Source organism: Mixophyes fleayi, chromosome 10 (assembly GCF_038048845.1).
Source record: "Mixophyes fleayi isolate aMixFle1 chromosome 10, aMixFle1.hap1, whole genome shotgun sequence".
Lineage (NCBI taxonomy): Eukaryota > Metazoa > Chordata > Amphibia > Anura > Limnodynastidae > Mixophyes > Mixophyes fleayi.
In genome coordinates this window covers 9,483,711-9,503,004 of record NC_134411.1, presented here as the reverse complement: position 1 = coordinate 9,503,004, position 19,294 = coordinate 9,483,711, and the positions used below count along the sequence as shown (strand labels likewise).

Sequence of the window (19,294 nt, the reverse complement as noted above, 5' to 3'; positions counted from 1 at the left end):
TTGTACACATGCCATATTTTATCAAGACTGGCTGACATGAGGCCGACTACGGATACTTTCAGTCCGTAGCTAGCGACATGTGGCAGCAAAGATTATATAGGTTTATTTGGATATTGGGTGGCTTTTTGTATTGAAAGGGGAATATGGAACTAGTTAGGAATGAAGGGATTGTCAACAAGGATGACTGACAAAATAAGATTTGATTTTAGATTGCAGAAATTTTGTTTAGGTCCCTTTCATCAGATATATAAACAAGAGCAGGATTCCAGCAGCTATCTCATTGAAGGAGGGAATCATATTATGAATTGTAATGTGCGTACTGTCGCTAACCAATAACGATTGTCGAACCTCGATTTGTGTTTCCAACGCACAAAGATTTATTCGCAATAAGTGGAAAAAAATATGCTCAAGCGATGTAATAGTAAATACAGCCGTTACTTAACGCAGGCGCTCTGGATCCAGTGCAGTCATTCAATCCTGAAGTCTGGGGACAAGAAGTCTGCACTCTGGATCACAAGCTGCTGCTTATATACACAATCAAGTACAGTAATACAATGAAGATGGTATGGCTTGCATCTATTGGTCCGGGTCTCAGGAATGTCCAAGGGGTCGTCAATCATTGGCTGGTTCATCCTAAGGAATCCAAAGGAGGGGGTCATCTCTGCAGGGGGTATGCTCTGATCTTCCCGCCAGAATTCCTTACTCTTAAGTAGTTCATAATTCCCTATCATTCATAACTTGCGTATGCACTCTGCGATTCCCTCGCAGAGCGCACCAAACAGTAGGATATGTAACAAGGTTCATTATGATACCACTCATGATGTTATTCCTTTAACCCGTTCCGTGTATTTCACTAATATGCATGTAACTCTGATATAACATATAAATACTACTATATTTCGACATAACTGACTATGTGTTGCAACTACCAATAATGTGTACTATTTTATAAGTATGCGTGTTTGTGCAAATGTATGGTAAAAGACCAATTACTGTTGCTGCCACGTGTAGTGGATGCGTACGCCCTTTCACGCCGTAGCGTGCCCTTGTACGTCATAGCGTACCGTACGCATCTTTTCAGACAAAGACAACCAAGTTTGCTAGACTTTAATTGAAATGACTTTATCCAATTTGCTGACTTCGACAGTTCCACCCTTTGATAGTGTAATAAACTATCACCCAATCACCGTTTCAAGTTCAGGATTATACAATACTTCTTCACAGACCATGATCTCGGTATCTGGTACCACCCTTTCAGTCTCTTTCTCAGTGTTACTCTTATGGGACCGTTTTCCACACTTCAACACAGTAGGAACACATTTGACAACTAAACCAATTGCTAAGATGACACCCAGTATAAGGAGAAGGAGCTTACCTACACTCGCAATCATTTCCTGTACCCACTCCCCCAGACCGGAGAACCATTTTGCTGGGTTCAACCATGAGAACCAACCCGCCACCTTTTCCCCGACCTCATATAACGAAAAATTATGGCTCTTTCGAAATTCCCATTTCAGCTGCAAAATTTCATCCATCTTCCGGTCTATAACCTCTTTAGGGTCTTCCGTATTATTAGTAATGTACGTGCAACATTTGACACCGAACTGGGTGGCCAGTGTCACACAGTACCCACCAGTAATAGAGGTGAGATAATTTAGTACCAGTCTATGTTGCACCAACTCCTTCTTGTACGCTTGTAGCTCCCTTCCAGTATACCTGAAAGTGTCATCATACATCTCAGTGATATTATCTATTAATTTAGCTAGGTCTTGGATATACTTAAAGTTTAATGTTCCCCGAGCGGTCCTGGTGAGATCTAGAGCAACCATAACTTGGAAACCAGCAGTTTCACTAATCAATTTTGTAGCTATGGGTTCCTCACCAGGAATCATATTTCTCTTGCCACGGTGTTCATACTGTGTGTGTATGTATGGTGGTGATGTAGTCTTGTGAATATCTACCATTTCTTCATGAGTAATAGTCATGATTTCAGGAACCAGTTTAGCTAAGAAACACAAGCCCTTGGAACTCGGAGTCACCCAGGAATAAGCTTTCCTCCCACAAACAAAATACACATCATCAGGGAGAACATAAGGAACAGTATGCCCATGAATTATATCACACAGAGTTTTGATAAAACTACCCATGCCTAGTGTCTCCATCTGCTCTAGACACGTGTCGGCATTAATGATATTTTCACATTTATCTGTAGAGACTTTTCCAATAGATACCTTCTTATGTTTGGTTATACGCCCTAACTTGTGACTTCCATCAGCATTCCTGCCTAGTAGTGACCTTGTGGGTCTCTCTCTAAAATGAGTGTGGCGAGCCATTGTCTGATCTGATAGGTCAGCCTCCCAATTCTCCAGGCGCTTTGCATGAGATATGTTTAGGCACAGCAACGATCTGCCTATGGAGTATTGTCGAAGCGTCAGACTAGGGGACCTAGTGTTATTGTACCTCCCTTCTATGGGCCTCCCACCCCTTAATTCGAGTACTTCGGATATGTTTAGCGGGAATGGCACTAGTCCTATGTTATGCTGCCCTTGAGGCACGTGAGAGCACACCCAACACTCAGTTTGGTTTAGCACCTTACCTACCAGGGAGTGATAATCCTCCAATGGATGCCCGCCTATATTCAGAGTACTGGGGGACTGGCATCGTTGGATGCATCTCTCGTCAACTAGGGAGTTGCAGAACTTGCAGATACAATACTCATCAGACAATAGCCCCTCACACTGCCTCCGAGTTCCTGAGCTAGCAGACCTTTTCATAACCCCTGGACCAAGTTTGATAATGGGCTGCTCAGGATATCCTATTAACTTTTCTTCGGCCTCCATTTCATCCGTATCACTCCCAGAACTCTCCTCCATCCTCCATTCTCCTTCACAAAAATAGAATGTCCTAGAAAAAGTAAAAACAAGGAAAATCCTGGAACAAAAGAAAAACAAAAACCGCCACTCCATCGCTGGAAAGATAGTTCTTGAGGCAACGTCTCTGGTTCAGGTGTCTTAGCTGCAGGCTTTAGGTCTCCCGGAACAGGCTCACAAGTGACAGCTCTATGTCGTCGGTCTGAGTCTTGTCTTGCACTTTCTCCGGATTATGGACTCTCCTGCAGTGGGTGGAATGGACCCAAGTGTCTCTCTCTGCAACCTTCAGTGATGTAGTACTGGTCAGCAGCACTTGGTACGGGCCTTCCCAACGGTCTGTTAAACAACCTGAACGTAAGAAATTGCGGATCATAACATAGTCTCCAGGTTCAACATCATGACAGTTCGTTTCTGGCATACCAGGTGACAGCATTTTTAGTTTTTGTTGTTGTTGTTTCAGCTGTCTACTCATTCTTATAAGATATTGTACAGTCACTTCATTATTACACTTTAAGTCGTCTTGTGGACTCACGATCAAATGAGGTTGTCGTCCGAACAGTATCTCAAAGGGGGACAGATTAAGAGGAGGTCTAGGAGTGGTTCGAATGCTGTGGAGGACCAACGGCAAAGCCTCAGGCCATGCCAACCCAGTTTCAGCCATTATCTTACCTAGTTTGTTCTTGATAGTACCGTTTACTCTCTCCACCTTACCACTGGCTTGTGGTCGGTAAGGGGTGTGAAGTCTGCTACTGATTCCAATGAGTTTACACATATTTTGGAAGATATCACCAGTAAAATGGATACCCCTATCACTTTCAATGATTCTAGGGATACCGAACCTACACACAAAGTCTTGTACGATTTTCTTTGCAGTGAACACAGCAGTATTAGTGGCTGCCGGATATGCTTCTACCCAACCGGAAAACACATCAATACACACTAACACATACTTTAGATTCCTGCACGGTGGTAATTGGATATAGTCAATTTGTATTACCTGAAAAGGTCCGTCTGTAGGAGGGATGTGGGATGGCTCAGTTGGAATAGTTTTCCCAACATTTTTCCTCAAACAAGTAAGACATGACATTGCTTTCTTACCAGCTTGAGAGGAAAATCCGGGAGCACACCAGTATGCTCTCACCAGTTTGCACATACCTTCTTTACCCAGGTGAGTCAGGCCGTGTGCTGCTTCAGCCAGGCTTGGATAGTATGTTCGGGGAGCTACAGGCTTACCTTGTCCATCCCTCCAGAGTCCTGAGGACTCTTGACCACATCCCTTCGCCTTCCAGACCGCCTTCTCCTGCAGGGAACACAAATCTTGCATTTCAATTAATTTCTGCGTGTCTAATGTCTGAAAAACCATCATAGTATCGGTCGATACAGTCATAGGTTGCCCTGCTGCCCATTTAGCAGCTTCGTCTGCCCTGTTGTTGCCCAATGACACTGGGTCTTCTTCAAAGGTATGGGCTTTGCATTTTATGACGGCTACTGTTCTGGGTAACTGTATCGCTGTCAGAAGTCCTTTTATGTGTTGTGAGTGTGCCACTGGTGTACCTGCTGCTGTCGTAAAGTTTCTAAGACGCCAAAGGGCCCCAAAATCATGCACTACCCCGAAGGCGTACCTAGAGTCAGTATATATGTTGGCTGATTTACCCTCTGCCAATTCACACGCTCTCCTTAGTGCTACTAGTTCCGCCACCTGGGCTGAGTGAGGTGGGCCAAGGGGTTCAGCTTCTACCACATCCTGATCGTCTACAACAGCGTAACCAGTACATAGCTCTCCTGTCTCTGTCTGTCTATGGCAACTTCCGTCTGTATAAAACGTAAAATCTACATTTTCTAAGGGGGTGTCACGTATGTCGGGCCTTGCAGTAAAGGTCTGATTCAGGTGTTCCATACAGTCATGCGTGTCAGTATTCTTGCCTAACTCATCATCAACCAGGGTCTCCTCACCTCCCACCCTTTGTGTCTCTTGAGACACATACGGAAGGTATGTAGCTGGATTTAGGGTGCTACATCGTTTGATGGTGATGTTTGAGGGTGCCATCAGGGCTAGTTCCCACTTTGTGAATCTAGCTGAAGAAACATGCCTGGTTTGGGCTGAATTTAACAGAGCTGATACAGCATGGGGTGTATAGATGGTTGAATTATGTCCTAATACTACATCCTCGCTCTTACTTACTAGAAGGGCCGTTGCTGCTACACTTCTGAGACATGTTGGGAATGATCTTGCCACATTGTCTAATTGTGCACTGTAGTATGCTACCGGTCTGCTAGCGTCACCATGTTTCTGTGCGAGGACACCTGCTGCACAGCCATCAGCTTCTGTACAATATAGCTCAAAAGGCTTTTCATAATCAGGTATTCCCAATGCAGGTGCTCTTGTCAGACTATCTTTAAGGTTAAAGAACGCTTGCTCTGACTCTTCTGTGTGTACGACACGTTCTGGTTTTGAGGAAGAGACTAGCTCCTGCAATGGTAATGCCAGAATAGAAAAACCTGGGATCCATGACCTACAGTATCCACACATCCCCAAGAAAGTACGAATCTGCTTCTGGCTCTGTGGCAGGGTCATGTGTTGTATGGCCTCAATTCTGTCAGTTGTCAGGTGTCTTAGCCCCTTAGTGAGGCAGTGTCCTAAGTATTTGACCTTAGTCTGACATGGCTGTACTTTATCCTTTGCCACCTTGTGCCCTGTTTGTGAAAGATGAAGCAACAACAATTTAGTATCATGTAAACATGACATAAAAGAATCAGAGCACAACAAGAAATCGTCCACATATTGAATTAGAACAGACCCATTGTGGGGTTGAAAGGATTGCAAACAGTCATGTAAGGCTTGGGAGAAAATACTGGGGCTGTCAATGAACCCCTGGGGTAGTCTGGTCCATGTGTATTGCACTCCCCTGTAGGAGAATGCAAAAAGGTATTGGCAGTCAGGATGAAGAGGGACTGAAAAGAAAGCAGAACATAGATCAATGACAGTAAAATGACTGGCAGACGGTGGAATCTGCATGAGGATGACAGCTGGATTCGGCACTACGGGGAATTGGCTCTCAACAACTTTGTTAATTCCCCTTAAGTCCTGGACTAATCTATAGCCCCTCCCCCCATTCTTCTTCACAGGGAAAATGGGACTATTTGCTGTACTGGCTGTACGAATTAAAATCCCTTGTTGTAACAGCCTCTCAATAACAGGATATACCCCTAGTTCCACCTCCGGTTTTAATGGATACTGTGGGATTTTTGGAGCTATCCTACCACTTTTTAGATTGACCATGACAGGGGCTACGTTTGCCATCAGTCCAGTGTCCTGTCCATCTCTGGTCCATAGGGAACCTGGTATTTCCAGCAACATCCCCTTTACTTGAGATGGACTTTGTTCTATAACAGGAGAGTGTAACATTAACCTTTGAGGGGTGTCCAATATGTCCTGTACCTCATGTGCAACCTTCTCGGGTATATCTAGGAACACACCATCTGAAGTACAGTATATGACACATCCCATTTTACATAACAAGTCTCTCCCTAGCAAGTTAGTAGGAGCCGCTGCAGCCAAGAGAAACGAATGCTTAGTATGCAGAGGCCCGATAGTAACTTCGGCGGGTTTAGTTAGAGGATAATGTAACACTTTTCCCGTCACCCCCATAGCTGGAATAGTTTTGCTGGTCACCTGTAGATTGAAAGGAGAGGTTATCACAGATCGGGCCGCCCCTGTATCTACAAGAAAAGTTTGTTTCCTGCCAGCTATGTCAACTATCATTGTTGGTTCTTCACTCTGACTCTCAGTTAACCTCACTGGCTGTAGACTACAGGTATGACCTGACCCCTAGCGCTGACTATTGATTTCCCGCGCAGCATTTGCTGCCATAATATGCGCGGGTAGATGTGAGTCTTCTAGTCTATGTGAATCCTTTCTTGGAGGATATCTATGTGACCCACCCCTATGTGTATTGAGTCTTTCTTTATTACACTCTCTAGCGTAATGTCCTTCCTCGTTACAGTTGAAACACCTGATCACTTTAGGTTTCCTGTTATATGGGTTGTATGCTGGTGGTCGTGTGTGCACCCCTTCTAGAGCCTGTATACTTACCGTCATTAACCTATCACTTTTCTCTTCCCTTTTCCTAAAAAGGTTCTTGTCATGCTCCACAGCAGACTCCCTAAGGAAGTCTACTGTGACGCCTCTCCAATTAGGTAATGTGGTTTGTACTCTCGTCTTTAAATTTTCCCTAAGGCCATCCATCAGTACCCCTACAGCTACCTCTCTGTGATGTGGGTCCTCACTTATGTTGGATATCCCAGTAAATCGTGCGATCGCTGTTATAGCTCTAGCAAAGTAATCTGAGGCAGTTTCACTATCCTTTTGTTTAATGGTGAAAATCTTACTCCAATTTACTACTACTGGAAAACAGATGGCTAAGTGTTTGACAATTTGTTCTATATTCCGTTGGTTAATCTCATCAGTCAAGGTGTCATCTTCCTCCAACAAACAATCTCCAATAAATTTTTGTATGTTAGTATTGGGAGGAAGACACGCCCTCAACACTACCCGCCAATCCTTACTGGTTGGTTCGTGAGCATTCCCTAAGTCTTTAACAAATTTCTGACATTTAGCTAACTCTTTTCTAGGATCTGGGAATTCAGTCATAATGGAACGTAATTCTGATCTAGTCCAGGGACAATGCATTGTAACATTTCTTAAAGGAACTACACCATCCTTATCCGGTTTCCCATTGGGAACTGATATTGTGCGGACCGGGAACACACCCTCTGGTACACTAACTTCAGGGGATGCTACAGGATTTACAGGCCCTAGATTTAGAACACTTTCACTCCTAGTGATCACGCTACTCTCACCTATCTCAGCCATTTTCTCATACTTGCGCTGAGCCTCTAGTACATTAACAGCATGGGCAATGGCCGAAATCACAGTGGGTTCATCTTCATTTTCAGATACACTTGATTGAAACTGATTTAAAACAGGGTACAACTTAGTAATTTTTCTATTTTCAGTTTTAACAACGGCTGTACTTACCCCTCCCGCCACATAAGGTGGCGGGGGCGCGCTTGCGCTGAGTTCGCCACGCTTCTCAACGGTTACATCCGCCTTGCGCGCGCTTTTCGCCACGCCTATTTCCGGTTTGCATTCGCTGCTCTGCCACGTGTTACCTTCCATTTGCCACAATTTTAAACAATCATTATGTCTATTTCTCTTTTTCGTTGACTTGATCAACCATATTTTATCTTTTACAGTATTCAGTACCTCTGCATTAAAACTCCCTATTGTTGGGAAAGGCCTATCACAAGCTTTGGTCATCCCGACCCACGTGTCACAATACACAGTTGCATATGCACCATACTTCTTACACATGAGAAACCTCGCTGAACCAATAGGGCCTTCCTTAGGCAGTACACTGACCATCTCTAGCGTATGCTTAGCACCCATGTTGAACAATATACCTTCTACCCGGAACACAGACACACCGCAATGCTCTGTTCCTTCCGGCCAAATGTGAAATACAGACACACCGCAATGCTCTGTTCTTTCCACCTAATAATTTCAACTCTGTTGCTATACTCACCGCTAGAGATCTATAATCCTCGGTGAACGTATTTCCTTTAGCCGCGTTCACTCGCTTTTCTCGCCCCTGGCGAGGATCCCTAATACAGAAATATCACTGTGGGCCCCAAGGGCTATCAGCTCCTCGATACCCTGGCTAAACCACAAAATCTGCTGAGTTTATTATCGCTGGGAGCGCAAAGTCGATACAATCAACTTGCCTTTCCAGTATAATTCCTCCTAGCTGCTTCACCAATTCGCACTAACGGTGCGACCGGATCGCACTGCCTACCAATACTAATTATTAGCAAACCTTGCGATCTATTGGTAGCGCTTTGCGAAAACCCAGTTTTCGCATTCGGTATACCTGCCCTGTATACCGTCCTTCAGTTGGGCAATCCGCCTCGTCAGACAGCAACTGAGCACCTCAACAATAAAACAGTGTATCTACGTTACAACATCACACACTATACACCTTTTCTGCGCAGAAAATCAAAAGTTCCCAACAATAGTAATAATGTCTCAGAGGCTTTCACAAGTAATTATACTATGCATGTATAATAACTATCAACACGATTGTTTAACCACGTGGCAAGTTTACCGGAAGTTCGCGTACGCACAGCAGGAAGTACACATACGCTAAACAATGCAATACAGTTAAAACGCACAATGACAGAAAAAAGAAACAGTTTTCTCTTTTGTCCCTAGGTTCTAGTTAGCGTGCCCTAGATAATGCAAAACGGACATTCGGTTTCGCAACACAGAGTAAAATTCAGGTTTTGAACACCATGCGTTCTTACCCGTTTATGACGCGTCTCCACCCTTTGTTGAGGAACCGAAATCCGTTGGTCTTGCGTATCATCGGCAACGAAACCTCCAAAGCTCACGAGCCCCCAAATTGTAATGTGCGTACTGTCGCTAACCAATAACGATTGTCGAACCTCGATTTGTGTTTCCAACGCACAAAGATTTATTCGCAATAAGTGGAAAAAAATATGCTCAAGCGATGTAATAGTAAATACAGCCGTTACTTAACGCAGGCGCTCTGGATCCAGTGCAGTCATTCAATCCTGAAGTCTGGGGACAAGAAGTCTGCACTCTGGATCACAAGCTGCTGCTTATATACACAATCAAGTACAGTAATACAATGAAGATGGTATGGCTTGCATCTATTGGTCCGGGTCTCAGGAATGTCCAAGGGGTCGTCAATCATTGGCTGGTTCATCCTAAGGAATCCAAAGGAGGGGGTCATCTCTGCAGGGGGTATGCTCTGATCTTCCCGCCAGAATTCCTTACTCTTAAGTAGTTCATAATTCCCTATCATTCATAACTTGCGTATGCACTCTGCGATTCCCTCGCAGAGCGCACCAAACAGTAGGATATGTAACAAGGTTCATTATGATACCACTCATGATGTTATTCCTTTAACCCGTTCCGTGTATTTCACTAATATGCATGTAACTCTGATATAACATATAAATACTACTATATTTCGACATAACTGACTATGTGTTGCAACTACCAATAATGTGTACTATTTTATAAGTATGCGTGTTTGTGCAAATGTATGGTAAAAGACCAATTACTGTTGCTGCCACGTGTAGTGGATGCGTACGCCCTTTCACGCCGTAGCGTGCCCTTGTACGTCATAGCGTACCGTACGCATCTTTTCAGACAAAGACAACCAAGTTTGCTAGACTTTAATTGAAATGACTTTATCCAATTTGCTGACTTCGACAGAATTCTAGACAGTACATAGCACCAGCGATAAGATAAAATATATATATTTTTTTTATGCTTGCCAAGTTGTCGATTCCTCCATCCCCATATTTCTTCATGACGGTCTCTGTCTGGGAAGGGCATTTGTTAGTACTGAATTTGCGTAGATATTGGAGATTAAGACATGTCTATGACATATAGCTTTAAATGTGGGTTTAAAGACAAACTAGCAATGGTGGGGAGCGCAAATTGGAACGCAATGCCTAACTTGTCAAGAATGTAAAAAATATTTTGGTTCTTTTTTTTATAGGACATCAGTGGTAAATAGACTATTTTGACAATCTACTTAGCTCTAACAGCTAAATTCAACTCCATCTACTTTAACTTTTATTTTTTAGTAATTTAAGACTGAATTAAACAAAAGGTATCAGAATTCCAGTAAAGTACAACAGTCTAAAATTAGCACAATTATGATGAAGTGATCTAAAGTCACGTGTCAGGAGCAAGCAAAGTACTTAGCGAATGTAACACAGGATTTTTTTTTATGTATACTAATTGGGAAACAGCACGAGGAACATTCCAAAATGCTTCTAACATGTTTTTATGAAACGGCACTAAGAGATATATGTGTATTTTTTCTAGTTTTCACACTATCCAAAATGTAGAGCATCCATATCTAGTACTTGATTATATTTTCTCATTCTCTATGATTAAGAGGTTTTCGTATGTGTCACTAATGAATGACTCTCATATCCTATCTGTTTTTTTTCGATTGTTTAGTAACACACGTTTGTCAGTACAGCAAGTGTTTGTTATGGAACATACTCTGTGTTGTGAAGAGTAAATGCACTGAGCAAATGTACTAACTTCGTAGTTTGGGGTGTTTCTCCTTTACATCTAATATGCAACTAATATATCAGCCATGCCAAACTGTGTTGTTTTTAAGCATGACTATGACTGAATGATTTGCCTGATCCATCTGGCTATCCCTAGCAAGCACCAGCTTCAAAACCTGGAAGAGTATCATAGAGTCCCAGATCTGATGCACAGCTAAATACCAGGCACAGATAATATACATACCTAGGGCCTGATTCATTAAGGAAAGGAAAGCAAAAATTAGTAAGTTTCCTCCTGAACAAACCATGTTACAATACAAGGGGTGCAAATTAGTTTTTTATTTTGCACATAAGTTAAATACTGGCTGTTTATTCATGTAGCGCACACATACTTGATGGCTTTATGCTTACATTGAAATTTAAAGTTGATCTAGGACATGCCCTATCCCAACTATAAATCTGTCCCCACATTTGAAATTTATCTCCCCACAGGGCTGCCAAGAAGAATTCAGGGCCCGGGTACAACAAATTCATGGGGCCCCCCCTCATAGTCAAATAAGCCCCAAAAATTTTTTGCGCCGCCTTACGGCGGCGCAAGAAAATTTAGGTGTATGGTCATGCATTCAGGGGCGTAGCTAGCCAAACGGCGGTGCAAAAATTTTGGGAGGTGTGGTCATGCATTTTGGGGCGTGGCAAACGTGCCATTGGGGCGTGGCTAACATAAAAACCACTAGGCTCTCAATTCGCCGGAGCGTCACATATGTTCAAGCACTCCTGACTTTCAGGACATCTACCACCACAGTGTAGTATACAAACAATGCAGTGTGTACACAAACAGTTCAGTCTTGGCCTACACCTTACATTGGGCACAACATTCACCAAAAATTGGTATTGTCCCTACTAGAATCACAACATTTCACATACTGTCCTGCTCTCTCCTACCTGTTCTTCTCACTTTCTCCACCTGTGGCTGCATGTTTCTTTAGTTGCGGCTTGTCTGGATCCTGGAATGCTGGGGGCCCTATTTGGAAAAAAATAGCTACATTTAGATAATTCCAAACAACCCTGGCGTTAAATCAATACCATCCACGATTAATAATTAGGCCTTCCTCCAGCTCCAATATTACAATAATGTGCCCCTTCATCATCGCCATGCCTTATGATCACACTGTGCCCTCCATGCTGTTTTTGCCCCCTTCATCTGGCTCCCCTTCATCAGACTATACTATGCTGCTCCCCCCCTTTTTCAATCCCACTGTGCCATGCCTCCCCCCCCTTTGTAACCCCACTGTGCCATGCTGCCCACCATTTTTTAACCCCACTGTGCCATGCTGACCCCTGTTTATTAACCCCACTGTGCCATACTGCCCCGTTTTTTAACCCATCTGTGCCCCTCTCATTTTTTCACCCCCTCTGTCATGCTGCCCCCCCCCCCCGTTTTTAACCCCTCTGACATGCTGCTTTCCCATTTTTTAACCCCTCTGTGCTCCCCCTCAATTTTTAACCCCTCTGACATGCTGCTTTCCCATTTTTTAACCCCTCTGTGCCCCCACTCATTTTTTAACCCCTCTGACATGCTGCTTCCCCGTTTTTTAACCCCTCTGTGCTCCCCCTCATTTTTTAACCCCTCTGACATGCTGCTTCCCCGTTTTTTAACCCCTCTGTGCTCCCCCTCATTTTTTAACCCCTCTGACATGCTGCTTTCCCATTTTTTAACCCCTCTGTGCTCCCCCTCATTTTTTAACCCCTCTGACATGCTGCTTCCCCGTTTTTAACCCCTTTGACATGCTGCTTTCCCGTTTTTTAACCCCTCTGTGCTCCCCCTAATTTTTTAACCCCTCTGACATGCTGCTTCCCCGTTTTTAACCCCTCTGACATGCTGCTTCCCCGTTTTTAACCCCTTTGACATGCTGCTTTCCCGTTTTTAACCCCTTTGACATGCTGCTTTCCCGTTTTTTAACCCCTCTGTGCTCCCCCTTATTTTTTAACCCCTCTGTCATGCTGCCCCCCCGTTTTTTAACCCCTTTGTGCCCCCCTCGTTTTCCTCCCTTCACTTACCTTTTCTCCTCTCTTGGTCTTCTCTGCTGCTCTGTGCTCCATTGCTCCAGACTGACTGAATGCTGGGCATGACATGATGACATCACACCCAGCATTCAGACAGTCTGAATAGAGCACAGAGCAGCAGAGAGGAGGGATGCCGGCTCCGCGATCAGGTGAGTATGTTTTGTTTTTTTTTTAAACTAGCCTGCTCCCCCCACCAACGACCGAGCCCCCCCCCCCCCCCCCTGCCAAAAAAAAAAAAAAAAGAAAAGGAAAAAAAACGTTTTGAAAAAAAATATTTGAAAATTTAAAAAAATCAACAGCGCAAGGGCCCGGGCCGGGCCCCCTGACATGCCGGGCCCGGGTAATTAGTACCCGCTCCCCCCCCCTCTCGGCGGCCCTGTCTCCCCATCCAGTGCTACATGGTTTTGCCCAGGTGCAAAGTTACTCCTTATTTCTTGCTTTAATGAATCAGGCCCCCAGTGTCCAGATACTTAGCTGAATGCCTGAATATTTTATGTCATTAAAGCACTCTAAGGGGTATATTTACTAAGCTGCGGGTTTGAAAAAGTGGGGATGTTGCCTATAGCAACCAATCAGATTCTAGCTTTCATCTATTTAGTACTTTCTACAAAATGACAGCTAGAATGTGATTGGTTGCTATAGGCAACATCCCCACTTTTTCAAACCCGCAGCTTAGTAAATCTAGCCCTAAGTTTGCATTCCACACATGAGTGTCGGGATCACTTTTAAGAAGTCTTGTTGGGTATACATGTGATACATGACTCACAAATTTGGAGCCGCTTTACAAATCGGTTGATGCATGTGGATGGAAGGAAAAAGGTTGGTATCTATGGAAGCATGACATTTACAGAAACGACCAAACAGAAAATTTAGCAATGCCCACAACATATTTCAGGTTGAGTTTTATGATTGTTCTCATTAAAATGCTGTTTGCCGCTTCGCAGAGCTCTGTAACATGATTTGTCCTCCACCTCCAGGTGGACTCTACAGTGAAAAGGTTGCAAGACAGATATAAGGGTCCGGAGCCATCTGACCTTGTTGAACTTGTAGAGGGGGAGCAGTTCTTTGCGGCCTTTGAGCAAGGACTACAGCTGCATTCCGGTATAATGTCTTCAGCGTTTTACTACCAGATTCTTCTTTGTTGTCTCACCAAAAGAAATTTCTGTTTTAATTACCGTTCTCTGGTTTATTGTTCAGCAGAACAATGAGTAGTGATAGAGAGACTTTCAGGCAATGCTCCCTGGAGGAAATACTCAAATAAGCCTCTCCAAAATAAGGAACTTCTGGGAGGCTCTACTGTCATGGTATGCCCCACCCAGTGGGCTTCTGGAGCACGACACTGATCATCCACCTGCATCTTCCAGAAGTCCCTTCTCCCATTGGAGAGATAGGTTTATACTTTATATCGCACATCGCTCAGTTAGTACACATTAGTTGTATCCTGTGTAGCATCACCTTGCAGACAGGTCTGTGACAATCTCACTGCCGCACCTGATTGTACAGCTTTACCACTGTGTCTGGCTGGTAACACTTGTATCCATCTCAGCACCTGCGCTGTGAAGACCCCTCTAGTGGTTATGGGCAAATTAAAAACTGGAGGGGTCCTCAGCCCTCCTGAATACATGGGCGTACGAGAAGTGGACACTGGTGTACAAAAAGCTTCTGCAAAGTCATGATAAAATTGAGCTCCAGACCAACTCATAAAAAAAACAATAGATAACTTTACACTTGTTCTCCTCCAGCAGAAATGTTAATGGTTATACTCCGAGCTTCTCCAAACACCTCCTGCACATTACTTTAGCAGATGTCAATGCTGTACTTTATCACTTTATGCTAAGATATCTATAAGCAGTTACTCAAAGCTATTAATTCTATAATTTTTCCCTAGAGCGTCCTGATTGTGTGGATGGCAGAATATGTTTTAATTTCTTCTCGCGTATGAAAAATATAAAGGAGGTTTATGTGACCTCTACTGAAAGGACGGAGAAGGATGTTAAGGGGCAGGTGAGCTGCCCTGTCTGGTGTACAGTTACACTATGGCAGTATTAGCTGTGGTAGCGCACACTTATACATATCTAATTGCTGTTCTAGGTGTCTTTTTATCGTGGACCAGTAACAGAAGCTCTTCCTGAGGAAGCCACTAAACACAGAAAGGGCCGAAATTCTGACTGGATGGCAACACTGCCAATCAAATTACCTGTAAGAGGATATTTTCTATTGGCTGTCTGAACAATTCTTTTTTTTTTTTTTTTTTTTTTATTATGTACTAATTGTAAGACAATTTGTTTCCTATATGTATATAGAAATCTAAAGGGCTGGATGGAGTATCTGAGAGGCAAAGGAATGGTCACTCACTGCGCCCTTTGAATTTAGGTAATGCTGAGATGGGTTATCTGACAGAAACCAACCTGCGCAATATCGCCGGACGAATTGGATCAGATTGGATGGACATTGGCCTTAACCTGGGTCTGACCTATGCAGAGCTACAGCGCATTCGTTTTAATAACAGGTGAGAGATTGTCAATTAAGCAGCACAGGTAGATATTATTTCTTCTCTCAAACCAGTCACTGTGCAACCTGTACTTGGAGATAAATAATTTCTGCAAATTCCGTTTGACTGTATTAACTAATTAACAATAGCCTTACCCAGGGCCTGATTAAGGGTTCTGGCCGCCTTAGGCTAATATGGCCACAGCTCCCCCCCCCCCCACACCGAATATATATAGGTATATAGGAACACTCCTGAATATGAATGTTTAGGTGTATTCTCCAGCATTCAAATTTAGACAGATTGTGCCATTGTCTCTTACCGGTTCTTGCTCTTCTCTCTTGCAACTTTGTTATCCTCTCACTGGCTTCTAGTTGGCGTCTTGTTTTGAAAATGCAAAAATTTATTATAATGCAAAATGTTAACAAACCCGGAATGATTAGGCCCTTTAGTTAAAACAAAACACTCCATTATGGCCAGATAGAAGTACCCCATTGTACAGGCATATATAAGCAACATCTGAATATTTGTGGTCAATCAAATACAAACCTCTACCAGCCCCATCTCACTAATATTTAGTATTCTAGTGATTGCTGAGACCACAGAGAGCATCCATGTAACCGCCACACAATCATGAGATTAAGCCCCCCAAAGCTGCTCTATTTTTTAAATACCCCCTGCAGCCATTTTCCTTAACCCCGCTGCAGCCATTTTCTTTAACCTCCCCCTGCAGCCATTTTCCTTACCTCCCACCCTGCATCCATCCCCCCTGCAGCTATTTTCCTTACCTCCACTCTGTAGCTATTTCCCCCCCCCGTCACATCAAAACTCCCCCAGTCACATATATCAGCCCCCTTCTCTGCCCTCCTTCATACATATCAACCTCTCTCCCTCCCTATAGATTTTCATGGCAGCCCCCCCACCTCCCACCCTATAGATTTGCATGACAGTCCCCCCTCTCTCTACCTATACATATGCATGGCAGTCCCCCCCTTTCCCTCCCTATAGATATGCATGGCAGTCCCCCCCCCCCCCCCCCCTCTCCCTCCCTATAGATATACATGGCAGTCGTCGCCCCCCCCCCCCTCTCCCTCCCTATAGATATACATGGCAGTCGTCGCCCCCCCCCTCTCCCTCCCTATAGATATACATGGCAGTCCCCCCCCCCCCCTCCCTCCCTATAGACATACATGACAGTCGTCCCCCCCTCTCCCTCCCTATAGATATACATGGCAGTCCCCTTCCCCCTCTCCCTCCCTATAGATATACATGGCAGCCCCCCCCCTCCATATACAAAGAATTTTAAAAAAAAATACCCGCAGCGTTTCACCCCCCAGGACCCAGCGCTGATCAGCCCCTAGCGTTTCCATTGGCTCTGACCATTTATATTGGTAGTGCCCAATCATACTTTTCTTACATTGACATATGGAGCAGAGCTTAACAGGACTAATGGCGCAATAGAACAAGTGTCTAAACGTGCAGATCACACGGCCGTGTACTGACTGAACCACATCTAGATAGTAATGCTATGCAGTAGGCAGGGTCTATGGAACTGGATCATCATCCACACTTCAGGAGGCAGCTGGTCACCTATCAGTTCTATTAAGCTTTGCACCATCTAAATGTTAGAGAATATTCATTATATATTGCCCAAGCTATTAAAATCAAATCCGTTGATTTAAACTGTGTACATTGTCTGATTTTATTCTATGAACTTTAGGGACATGATATTCCAACTGCAGTACAATAAAACTGTGCTTAAGAAAGTCCTTGGGCCTGATTCATTAAGGAACTTAAATTAAGAAGTTTCTTATTTAAGTCTCCTGGACAAAACCATGTTACAATTGAAGGGGTGCAAACTAGTTTTCTGTTTTGCACATAAGTTAAATACTGACTGTTTTTTCATGCAGCACATAAATACTTGATAGCTTATTTGTACACTGAAATTTAAAGTTGATATTTGTGTGCTACATGAAAAAACAGTCAGTATTTAACTTATGTACAAAACAGAAAACCCATTTGCACCCCTTGCTTTGTAACATGGTTTTGTCCAGGAGACTTAAATAAGAAACTTCTTAATTTAAGTTCCTTAATGAATCAGGCCCCTTGTCTTCATTGTGACCATAACATACTAATTCCACTGCACTGACAATGATTATTCTCTGCCAACCCAGCAATGACCTGGATCAGCTCACCAAGGACATGGTGTTTTCCTGGGGCCAGAAGAACTCTACTCAGCCGGACTGTGTACAGAAGCTGGTGGAGGCCATGCGGAACAGCGGAAGAAATGATATAGCAGATGAAATAGAAGACGTCATTACTTTAGGAAAAGAAAAGTACACACAGTCCATCCGAAGATTAGGCCTGGACCAAGGCAACAGCAGTGAAGACTCTGCCATTGCTATGAGCCAGTCGTGAGAACAGAATACACACACAATGCTACATGAGAGATGTCCGACACAAGACCAAATGTTTATGGATTTGGCTTGCAAAAGAATGATCGTGCGCCATAGAGATCACAAGGCTGTGTTTGAGCTGGAGTTTATGAACTACACAAGGTTTTATCCACATTTTAAAGTAATATCTCATAGAGTAAAAAAACATTTGCTTTGTTTTGTGAGCAAAAATCGTGACTGTCTTCAAAAGTACTATCAGTCTATAAAGCTGAGTACAGAACCCCTTTTAATGTGATAGTGTGAACTCATGGCAAGCAATGAAACCTTTACCTTCAAGCTACCCCCACAAACACATCTTACATTAGGCCATACAATCTGAATTGTACAGAAATATTTATGTGGGGAATGCATGCAATGGAGAATACCCCCCAGCAGGAGATTTCAGCAGGACAGCAGGAGTTTAGGGCTCTGTCCTGCGGGTGAGAATGTTGGGGGAAGGGAGGTATGTAATGGGCAGGCTAGTGCTTTACAGCGCTAGGCAGGACTATAGGCGTGTGGTCACACCCCCGTCACTCAGTGGCCACGCCCCTCTGCCTGGAACAAATGTGATTGTACTTGATTCATACCTCCCAAGTAGATTGTATATAATTCAATTGGATGGGTAGAACTCTTTATTTATGTAGCCAAATTGTGTGTTATGTTATTGTACAGTTATTCATGTTATGAATAACTGATTCATGTTATAACTGGAACATATTATTTGTGGGCTAATTTTTTCTTTCTTTTTTTTTGCAATACCATCAATTTGTAAGTAATCTGCAGGGAAATTGGTATTTGCACGTACATATATAGATGAAATCGCAGGTGATTTCTCAGATGCTTGGACTAGATGGGCTTTGTCCAGGAATAAAATTTTTGTTTTGCACTCTCGACCCTTGTAAAGCCATATCATTATAGTTTTACTGACTACTAAGTGGAAAATAATTACACATTTGTGTTTTCTCCTTGCATAAAGATGTGCAATAGAATCACACAGTGCGTTTTGTGAATACGCTCTCATCTAATGAAAGGCTATCTATTATAACAATGAAAATAAATTATGAGATCAGTTCTGCAGTATAAAACGTTTTCAGAGTTGGCAGAGAAGTGCCCAACGATTGTTGTGCCAGGGGTAATGCCCCTGTCATCCCTTGCCAAGCCTGGACAATCTCTGGCTCTAAAGGTGTTGGAAAACTACAAGTCCCAGCATACCCTGCCGGCTAATAGCTGGCAGAGCATGCTGGAGCTTGTAGTTTCCCAACACCTGGAGAGCCACAGATTGTCCATGCCTGGCAAGGGATGAAAGGGGCACACAATCG

General features: G+C 43.6%; 1 protein-coding gene across 3 annotated transcripts in view; it reads left to right on the top strand.

The window, feature by feature from the left end:
• Positions 1–18,866, top strand: part of PIDD1 (p53-induced death domain protein 1) — a 36,666-nt gene extending 17,800 nt beyond the window's left edge. For 2 of the 3 annotated variants that reach the window (XM_075187833.1, XM_075187834.1), the window contains 5 exons: positions 14,030–14,153; positions 14,941–15,056; positions 15,144–15,251; positions 15,356–15,561; positions 17,715–18,866. In XM_075187833.1, the coding sequence (XP_075043934.1) occupies positions 14,030–14,153; positions 14,941–15,056; positions 15,144–15,251; positions 15,356–15,561; positions 17,715–17,958 (798 nt within the window). In that variant the 3' untranslated portion in view covers positions 17,959–18,866. Of the gene's footprint in view, positions 1–14,029; positions 14,154–14,940; positions 15,057–15,143; positions 15,252–15,355; positions 15,562–17,714 lie in introns of those variants that run through there. The other variant, XM_075187835.1, reaches the window with a different exon arrangement.
• The last annotated feature ends 428 nt before the right edge of the window (positions 18,867–19,294 follow it).